This window comes from Diadema antillarum, unplaced genomic scaffold (genome assembly GCF_040938485.1).
Source record: "Diadema antillarum isolate AM-2024a unplaced genomic scaffold, OU_Dant_1.0 seq00000846_RagTag, whole genome shotgun sequence".
In the NCBI taxonomy this organism is placed as follows: domain Eukaryota; kingdom Metazoa; phylum Echinodermata; class Echinoidea; order Diadematoida; family Diadematidae; genus Diadema; species Diadema antillarum.
In genome coordinates, this window is record NW_027271720.1 from 500,765 (window position 1) to 511,763 (window position 10,999).

At 38.3% G+C, this 10,999-nt stretch overlaps 1 protein-coding gene across 1 annotated transcript in view; it reads right to left on the reverse strand.

The window, feature by feature from the left end:
- LOC139740278 (glutamyl-tRNA(Gln) amidotransferase subunit A, mitochondrial-like) overlaps positions 1 to 10,999 on the reverse strand; it is a 68,093-nt gene that overhangs the window by 56,803 nt on the left and 291 nt on the right. Inside the window, exons 2-7 of the mRNA XM_071650860.1 lie at positions 10,096 to 10,255; positions 8,937 to 9,035; positions 8,038 to 8,134; positions 6,805 to 7,017; positions 5,866 to 6,041; positions 5,109 to 5,221 (exon numbers count right to left, since the gene is read on the reverse strand). Coding sequence (XP_071506961.1) covers positions 5,109 to 5,221; positions 5,866 to 6,041; positions 6,805 to 7,017; positions 8,038 to 8,134; positions 8,937 to 9,035; positions 10,096 to 10,255 — 858 coding nt within the window. The remainder of the gene's footprint in view (positions 1 to 5,108; positions 5,222 to 5,865; positions 6,042 to 6,804; positions 7,018 to 8,037; positions 8,135 to 8,936; positions 9,036 to 10,095; positions 10,256 to 10,999) is intronic.

A 10,999-nucleotide genomic window follows, 5' to 3' on the forward strand; every position in this document is an offset into this window, starting at 1 on the left:
CCTGAAAAAAGTTACTGGTCCGACAGTGATTTTTACTGGTCTGGACTGTCAGACCAGTGCCAGTGTGCAGCGTTGCTCACGACATCTCGTATGTTTCTGACAATAAAAGTCATATTCTGTTTTGTTGAACAGGTTAAGTAAGCAGAGTGCTCTGAGAGAAAATCATACCATGGTCCTTGCAACTTAAATTTTCAGAGGTAGCTATTTCGACAACATCGCCAACAAGCCCATGAAACACCCGCAGTTGTGCACTTTTCACAGATTCGACGTGCAGCGTGCTCCCATTATAATGAACATAGTTGAAATAATCAAGATTATATCAAACATGGCTATGATGAAATTTTGTTGAAATGAAGCAGAAATTCAAGTCTTAAAAGCATCACTACAATATATCTTCACATGCTTAATTCATTTGGCTACAACAAAATTTCGATATAATGAAAGAAAAATGCCTGTCCTGAGGACTTCATTATAATGGGAATCGTCTGTATTTGCACCTTTAAAATGAAGTGCGTACTCAAATTCCATGTCCTTTGGACTTCTTGCATGTTACTTCGCAATCATTTGCCATTTGTTTACGCACAAATACAATGTATGCCCCTGAGGGAAAGCATCCCCAAGAATGCTCTCCCCATATGAAAAAACAAAAAAATGTCCACTACCATGCGGTAACGTTCATTTCTGAAATCTGGCTCACCAAAATTGACTACCCTACATTGTATAAAATGATTGATTGTTTCTGTACCCTAGCTGCAAGCCCAGACTAATGCAAATGAAATTATCAAACATGGTATCAGTATTTGCATTGATTGTCATTGCAAACTTCAATGCAGAGACTCCAACCCAAAACACCTTCTGATCTGGAGATTCTCCCGCCTGAAACCCCTAGCAAACAGGAGACTCAAAGTTGATGTGTGCGAAGCGCCAAGTTCCTGGGGTTTTAGATGCTCTCTGGTGCTATCTAAGGCTTATTTTTTTCAACATACTATAGAAATAAGTGAGAAATCCTTTCCAACGGGAGACAAAGAGCCAGGGCGGGAGGAATTAAATCTCGAGCGGGAGAACGGGAGATTTTGCAAAAATGGGTTTTCGGCAGGAGATCTCCCGTCGAAAACGGGAGAGTTGGAGTCTCTGTCGATGTATTGATCATGTACTACAAAGGGAAATGATGACAGCACGGACAGTCTGCCATGGCATGCACTAAACATTTAGAAGTCTTCATACCGAATGTGACATTACAGTTCCACTTGCACGGGTCTCTATTTGTGACATACACAAAGGACAAAAATACTTGCGTAGGACTAGACCCGAGTTTCTTTGCATGACTGCCCAATTTCCTAAACCCTTGAGATGGTAGAGTTAGATAACATCCCTGATACATAACTTGAAAAGCCTAAAGCAGCTATATGTACATGTAGCATACCTTTCCTTCAAACATTTGGAAAGCAGTGATATACCATGTACATTACAACACTCAACAATTGAAGAGATGTGGTAAGTTATATTGGTAGTTGTGTGAATGGGAAACTTTTTCATGGTGCAAATGACTGAATGTTACAAGAATCACTCGAACAACTTTGCCTAAAGTCTAATCTCGGTCAAATGTTTGCCGCTCATAATATGCTACCATCATGCCACAAATTTGTTCCTTGGGTTACGTTTTCCTTCACAGTGTGATATTATTTATTATGCTATATGCGTGACAACTGGCGGGGGTGGAAGCATAAATAATGTTCTCTCCGAGAGGTTTCAAATGCTATTGATGGGGGCTTTCGAGTCTTGAGACTTTATCTCGAGTCTGAACAACTTCGACAAGAGGACATTTCAAAACCCAAGGTGAGAGCATCAACATTGTATGTATATTTCCAGCAATCAAAAGGAAGACACTTTTTCATCTTTCATATCATGCATGTTTAATAGTCTAAATAAGGTTAAGACTTCATTCTTTCATCTCAAAATTTTCCATGGAAGCCATTTTCAAAGTACGGTCACAAAGCTCGCAGTGTACAAAGCAGTATTTAGGCCTCCTTTAGTCTCCCTCGGTCACATTTCTGTGTCATAAATGATTGGTTTCTCGGTGAATAGTATTTCACAGATTCTGAAAGTCCATTCCATCAATCGCACTGACAGATACGCCCACACTCTATCACTTCAGTATCACTTGCCATAACTTCACTCGAGGACAATTCTCCCAAGGTAACATCTTTAGAAAGTTCTTGCCCATTCGAGAACAATGGAAATGATCAATGATCACTTGACTGTGTTTATACCACTGACGACCGGTATTTGACAAGTAAATGGAAATTTTTCTTTGAATAGCAGACTTGTAATTAGGTGATCCGAGTATCCTCTCGGATCACCTTCTGTATCTGTACGGATTCTTTCTTCTTCTTCTTTCTTTATTTCTCCCCAAAAGTTGTGCAGAGGTTAGCTCAGAAAGTGCTATGCCTATCAAGTTCAAACTTATACCATGTATGTATCGTGTCCCAAAGACGGCAATCGAACTAAAATCAAAGTGATCAGGCGACCTTGACGTCACTATGACGTCATTATGTGAAAACACATTCTCAATCATATCTCATTAATGGAATGAAGTTTTTCAATGAAATTCACGTCACATTTATTTCAAGTTATGCGCATTCTACTCATATTCTCAAAATTCGCATTTTCTCTTGATACGTGCGCGTACGCGCGCGTTGAAATATATGTATGCTCAAATCGAGCTCAAATTTTTTTTGCATACGTTTCAGACCATTTGGAGCATTTTTTGAAAAATTGATAAAATCGGACGGACGCGTACGCGCGCGCACATATACGCACGCACAGCTCATATGCAATAGAAATTTTCATTTTTTTCACACGGATCGGATGTCCGAAATGTCAAGGAATATTTCTATCAAGTTTCAAGTCGATCCGACTCAATATGACGTCATACGGGCCCGTCAAATTCAAAATTCCGCGCGTGCGTCAATGGGGATACACAGTGCAACTATGCCAAAAAACCGCCAAATTTAAATCGGATTTTACTCGTCAGGATGGACGGTGACCCCCCATTTTCTTGATATATTCAAAAAGCTAATGAGTTGTACATGTCATTTCATAGGTTGGCGATACTGAAAAAATGATTAGAAGATATCAAATTTCTTAATAAAGTAAAAAAGTAAATTTTCAAAATGACGTCATCAAATTTCAAATTCACTCGAGCGTATCTCACTTAAATTTCGCCAATTTTCACCCAGATTTCAGTATGTTGTAGCTTATGAAATGTTCTTTCATTAATATTATTACAACATTTTGATTGGATAACGTCATCACCTCGTAAAAATGGATTGAAAGTATCCTTGTAAAATTTGACCAGTTTACGTGTTATCTCTATGGGAGAGCAGTTTTTCTGGCAGAGAAAATTGACATGACTATCTTTTTCGAGCACTAGCTCACTTATGCTTCTGTGAATTTTTCCCAGATTTTAGTATGTTGTAGCTGAGACTTTGAGCTATCGTATGTGTGCCCTCCATTTTTTCATACGACGTCGGCATCACGTCGAAAAACTTGGTTGAAAAATTGCGTGTGGCTTCGATGCAGCGTCATTTTGCTTAATACACAGGGCCTATGGAGCATGAAACAGGTCATTGCATAGCGCATCCGACTCGTAATCCTAAGGTCCCTGGTTCGATGCTCACCCCTGCCAGTTTTTTTTTTTAAACACTTTTTTCTTCTTTTTCTTTAGTTAGTCTGAATCTCCTTTCCTTAGTTTATCTTTTTCTGATTTTTTCATGCTTCTCCTTCAAATTTCTATAAAAATAACATAATTTTTTCTTTATTTTTCTTTCTTTCTACTACTTTCTGTGCAATAGATGAACAATAACAATGGCTATTAATCCCATATTTTGCACATGTTTTGTTCATGTCACGTATGTTATTTCATAAAATAACAATTACTTGATCGGACACCATCTTGGGTATGTAAATTAGGGTGAAAGGTCATAAATGTTCCATCCTGTATCTTGGTGAATACATGTCCTATCTCTCCCATATTTTGCACACGCAAAGACCATGTTACAAGAATCATTTCACAAAATAACGACTTTTTGCTCAGATGCCATCATGTCTGTGCAAAGTGGGGTCAAAGGTCATATATTCTTCTTTCTGTATCTTCATTATGACGTGTTATCTCTATGGGAGTGCAGTTTTTCTGCAAATGAAATTTGACATGACTATCTTTTTCGAGCACTAGCTCACTTATGCTTCGGTGAATTGCTCCCAGATCTTAATATGTTGTAGCTGAGACTTTGGGCTATCGTATTTTACCCTTCGTTTTTTTCATACAATGTCGGGATCACGTTAAAAAACTTGGTTGAAATTAAAGCTTATCTTCAATGTATTGAAATATGTCTTTCTTTCTGCAACTTTCTTTGCAATAACTCAAGAAAAACAGCGTCTATCACCCTCAAAGTTTGCACATGTTTAGTTCATGTCACGTACATTATTTCATAAAATAACAACTTCTTAGTCAGACACCATCTTGGGTATGTAAATTAGGGTCAAAGGTCATAAATGTTTCATTCTGTATCTTAGTGAATACATGTCCTATCTCTTCCATATTTTGCACACGCAAAGACCATGTTACAAGAATCATTTTACGAAATAACCACTTTTTGCTTAGATGCCATCCTGGCTGTGCAAAGTGGGGTCAATGGTCAAATATACTTCATTCTGTATCTTCGTTACAGTGTATACGGAATTTGGTACCAAAGATGGCAGGTCTGACTCGCTTTTCTAAATGAGATTCCAAATATCACACGGCAAATGTCCCTAAACACACCTGAAACCTGTATGGTCATGCCTAAATTATGTATTTGTTGCTGTATCTTCGTTATCTAGTGTATACAGAATTTGGTACCAAAGACGACAGATATGACTCCCTTTTTTAAATGAGAATCCAAACATCACACGGCCAATGTCTCTAAACGCAGATGAAACCTGTATGGTCATGCCTATTGCGATCAGACCTCGAATCATTGATTAAAAAAAATCGGATCACCTTAATTTGTCAGTAATGACAAATTACAATCTCTAGTGTTTTGATTGGTCTTCTACTTCATACTTACTTTCGGTATACCAATGTGGAGCCCTTTCACGTCTACTTCTTCTGGCATTTTGAATGGCGTAAACGGATTGGTGACTGTGGTGGAGTCTAGCGGGTCGTGACCTGCAATCATGCCTAGGGTATTGGGGGACAAAAAATTTTACAATCAATAATTTTTTTCACAAAGAAGCTGAAATATCTATCTTCAAATTGACTTCATTTATTATGTATTCCACACTGAGCACAGTGGACAGCTCCCACTTGGAAATATGAATGCATGATATGAGAGACAAGTCTATGATAAAGTTGATATAGGTGGTTTTGTTAGTATTATAGGCATTATTTACCATTACAGCAGATGAAACAAAAACCAAGCTTTAGTGTTTCAAAATAGTTCTAAAATGTGAGCTGGAGATAGAAACAACCAATGTAAAAAATCTTATCAGTATAATCAATGTTAAGTATTGTTAAATATACAGAATGCAAAAAATAGTCGAAATAAAAATATTTACAGTTATGTAGCTATATCTACAGTTATGGTTGTTTGAGAATAATAGTGATACAATGTATCTCCTTATTTTCAGGCTTTATTGTGAAATTCTTTGTTATGGTAGGATGTTTTGTGATGCAACTGGCTTTACACATGCATCAAATGTGATAACTCAAACATTTTTAAAATCACTGCTCCAAATAAAATCAATTTACCATAATATCATTATCATACCCCTCATCATCATCACCATCATCATCATCATCACCATCATCATCATCATCATTACCCAGAATGACTGCCACATCGTCAACATTCTTGGCCAGGATGCCTGGCACGTCCAGCGAGTTGACGAGGGATATAAGGCCGTGCCTGGAGCACAGGCCGTAGGTGGGTTTCAGGCCGACTACGCCGCAGAACGAGGCTGGTTGCCGGGTGGAGCCCCCAGTGTCGGAGCCAAGAGCCCTGGGAGAGACATGACATCATGAGCAGGAAGAAGATAGACAATATCAGTAAGAATAGCTGTGGAGTCCGTTTGTTCTTTTCCATTGAAATACTTTAGACTGCTACAGTTGTTTTACAACCGACTGATAATGCAAATTATAGAGGCTTGTAGCTCCCTGCAACAAAACACAAATAAATGCATACACAAAACAAACTGTACATAACAATGCACAGAACAAAGACCATCATTAGGGCTTATTATTATATTTCAATGTTTTGTTAAACCATCTAAGTTTTCAATGTTTCTCTTTCTTACTTCTTAGTCACAGTCCATGATTACTGAAGCACTATCATACCTGCAAATTTTCATATGATTATCATGGTTAATTCTATCATTCTAACGTTTTATCAAATTGTTTGATTTTGTATGTTATTTTTCATTTTTCAGGCCATTAAATTTCATTCTCGGGCCACACCAAAAAAGAGAGGAAATTTAATAATATTTGTGTCCTCCACAGGTTACCAAAATAAAATGTTAGTGTGGAGCTTTGTATAATTGTATCATAAATATGTGCTAGTGCTGTACTTACAATCATTTTGGGTTTACATATTCCTTGAAATTACTGACACATAGGCCCTATCATTACTACATTAACTTTTTTTCTTCTTTTCCTTGTAATCACTGTGGTGTCTTACATCACAATGCATCTAATATGAATCCAGTGGGAAGTGAGCTTCCGAGACAAATAAATTGTAGAATAATCTGACTTGACTTTGGACTTACGCCATGCATATTCCACTTGCCACAGCGATGGCGCTTCCTCCTGAGCTACCCCCTGTGACGAACCAATGGGAGTCTTTCAGCCCGGACTGTGTCGCCTCCGCCTTCACTTCGTCGAGATGGGCACCAGAGTCCGTCGCTGCCGATTCTGATTGTTGGAAGGGATACCGCCAGACATTTCGGGTCGGCCCAAATATACTCTCGGTTGTGCCGCTCCTGTTATTGGACAGCGATCACATTAGCTTCCAATTATTTGAAAGTTTTGTAAGTGAAATTCCAAAAAGAAAAAAAAATAGTTGTGATAATAGATGTTATGTTTCTGAATGTATCAACATTTGAATCCCACTGAGTTTACAGGTTGACTTAAATATGGAAAGAAAATTGACACATACAAAATAGCAAAAGTTTCATTACAATTAGACCTGTATGGTATAAAGTTATTGAGTTTTAAAGTTTCATACAAGTTTTCAAAACACAATGACAACAGTAAAACTAAATGGTGTGATGTCATTCCCACACTGATATATACACACAAATCTTTACTAAATTCTCCTCTAAACAAATAATGACGTCAAAGAGAAGAAATTACTTTCTTCGCATCAAATTATACTAGAGTTCTCAGGATTTTATAGGGATGACTTGTTGGAAGGAGTGGGAAATCAACTAGATTGCTGTCAAAATATTGACATTAAATTTTCTACCATTTTCCCTCAGATCACACACACTACAAACTTCACAATTCTATGATGAAAGTGCTGTAAAAGCTGAAATTTCAGGAAGAAAAAGTATTAGTGCTCTGCCGGGTCAGATGAATTTAGCATGTGTTTAATCTTGTGGCCAGTCATGACAACTGAGCGAACACTTCAAAGAGTTCACTGCTGCCAAGAGGCATGTAACTAGTCTGCATTAGGACAGCAAATTCACTCATGCTAAAGTACAGGACAAGCAAACATGACAAAACCACAAATTACTAAAAAGCAGAACAATAAGCAAAGCATTTTAGCACTTTTATTTTGCACTGGCTTTGATTGTGAGAAATGCATGAAAATTTCTACAGCACAAAATGTTTCACTTTTACAGTGTATCTCTTTGTCTGCATCTAATGATGTGTATACTGTCTCTAGTTTGTGTGTTTGATTTTCTTCCAATTAATTCACATCAGCTTTGAACATGATGTGGTATTTACTCTGTACAGATTAGGCAGCCACCCCGGCCAGTTCATCAGCCCAAACTCACCCCATCGCAAACTCATCCAGGTTGGTCTTGCCCATCAAAAGTGCACCACTGTCTTGTAACCTCTGCACAACCGTAGCCGTGTATGGCGGAGTGTAATCTGTATCATGACAGAATGAAGACATAAACTGAAGCACCCCCTTCATTGACGCAAACATACAAAAGGAAAATAGAGCAACAACGATTAAAAAACAAACAAACAGGACACAATGCAAGAGTTGAAGACGTACATATTACTGGACAGCTATCCAATCCATTATGCTGGTTTCTAAATAATTCTACACATATGTGACAACAATTTTTGGAGGGTCAACAATAACAATTTTAACAGTACTTACCTCAAGGCAAACACCATGAAAATGTGATACTCAGGACCACAAGAATTTTTTTGTTACGATGAAATCTTTCTAATAATGGACATCCAAAAGTTGCTATTTACAATACATGTGTCGGACTACAGTCGCATCATATCAAACCCAACTTGTTGCTTGCAGGTGAAAAAGTCATATTGTACGTGTATGTTTGTGTCGATACAGAGTATTCTTAACCCGTTGAGGATGATTTGATTTTGCTACGACACGCATTTCCTATGGACACTTGCCCGAATATACTAGGGACTCGTCCTCAACGGTTAAGAACAATTGAGCAAACAGGTGTTTTTTGAACTCCCTATATTTTTTGCTACATATCTTAATTGCATAGCAAAAAACAAAGCAAACGAGCAAAATGACATACATTGTGTTCACCTGTAAATATATTCTCCACTACAAAAAAGAAAAAAAAATCTTGGAACAAACTTCTGAAAAAAGCTTACTATATTGGGTAAGTTGGGTCAAATATACGCCATGTAAAAATGTCCGGACATTTTTACATGGTGTATGTAAGATTCCACAATTACTCACTGTGTAGGGTGTGTGAACCACATGTTGTCTTGATACCCTTTGTGCTAAAATTATCTTTGGCAGCTATGGGGATCCCAGCGAGTGGACCTACGGGTAAACCTGTAAAGAAAGGTTATGCCAGAATATATGAATGAAAAATACAAGGAACTGATATTAACTAGACAGAGAGAAGAGACGAGAGATATCAGAAGCACCAAAACTGAAAACATAATGCAACATGCTGCTACCAACCTTATGTGAGAGTTGGAGTGAGACACTGCAAAGGAGTGGAGTGACCAATTTCCACTGCTGTTTTTTTTTTATTTATTTATTTATTTATTTATTATTATTATTTTTTTATTTATTTATTTATTTATTTATTTTTTTTTGGGGGGGGGGGGGGATAGTGCAGCTTTGCCTATAGTTCAAACGGTACAATCTGTGGTGTATATTTCAGTAATGGTATCAATGCATACATAGAGTGGGTGCACCTGCGGGGAAAATCTTGAAACTTTGGGCTTGTGCACAGTGTATGTTTGGAATATCAGGGATTTAGGAGACCTTTTTTTTTCTTTTTCTTTTTTTTTAGTAGTTTTCTGAGTTCAGCATGGGTATTTGTGTATCAGAGTGAGCCAGTTAGAATTGGGTGCATTGCCCGAGCCTTGCACTGATTGCATGAGACTGAGAGTTGGCAGCCCTGTGGTATTTTGTGAAATGCTGTGTCTCATATTCCCCCTCCCCAAAGAAAAGAAAAGAAGCATACAAACAAACAAAACTTCCCCACAGTATGAGTACAGCAAAGCTCAGACGCGTAACTATTACTGCAAAACAAGAAATATTCTTGGCATGAGATTTTCATGAATTTGAGCCTACGGCCTTTTTCATGGCATGACATTTTTACAAATTGCCTCTGGCATTCAATGCATATAGACAAGAACTTCCATGTGCATTTTAATTTCTCGAATCTTGGCTCTCCACTCGCAAAATTTGCAAAATCAAAATGCAGGCAAAAATTTCTGGTTTTACAGTATACATGTCCACTCGATAAAATAACCCTTTTATTGTCATTGGTGGTGCCTGGCAAGACATCCGTGCAATTAGCAACTAGGCACAGAAGGTGAAGGCAAGGCAGCTGATGTGCTAATTGCCATTTGAAGCATAATACTGGAAGGACAATCACCATTCTCAATCTTATTCTGGATGGTTTTGGCTTCCTCGAGGCTCTTGGAGAACGTGTCGGTGACAATGGCATTTAGATCCTTGCAGCGTTGGGCGCGCTTGATGCACTGCGAGCACAGCTCTGGGGCGGAGAGTCGCCCGTCCTTCAATCGGCTGACGACCTGAAAACATCCAAAGCTCCAAATGCTAATACACGTGTAGATGAATAGATTAATTAGATTTAGAAGTAAGTAGAACTTAAAGTGGCAGACAGGGCTTCTGCAACATAAGCATGTGCATAAATGTAAATGATAAAGGAAGAAGGTTGGCATGTATATGATAGTACGGTCTCAAACCTGTTGGTGAAATTTCATCATATGATACCAGATGTAAGTAATTCAAACTGTGCGCACCTTTGACAGGGATGCCAAGTTCAAACAATTTTTACGAGTGAGATTTTCATCATGATTCGGCATCTCGGCAAGCAAATGTGCGCGCGAACGAGGGTGTGGGAGGGGTTTTCCCCCTGTGGCCTCCCACGGTAGGGAGCTTTTTCAGTTTGTAGCTGTTAATGGTGTGATCAGGTGCATACTTAAGTGACTATTTTTTACTTATTTTGAAAGACAAAAGGAAAATATACCTTCAATTGCAACTATCACTTTAATCTTTTTGAGCAAGTTGCAGACTTTGCCCGACGCATGAGAAAAATGCGTGTCATGCGTGAGATCGTGAGACAGACCCTAAATGTTTGAGTCTCACTCAGAATGCGTGAGACTTGGTAGCTCTGCTTTGAGAAGTAGATAGAGTCGTCTAGAGTCGTGGAGAGGTTGAGAGAATACTGGCACAGTGGCAGCTGTCTATTCGTAATCTCACTTACCCCTTTTTCAGTAGCTGGGACTGTGAGGTTAAACGTCGCGATTTATACT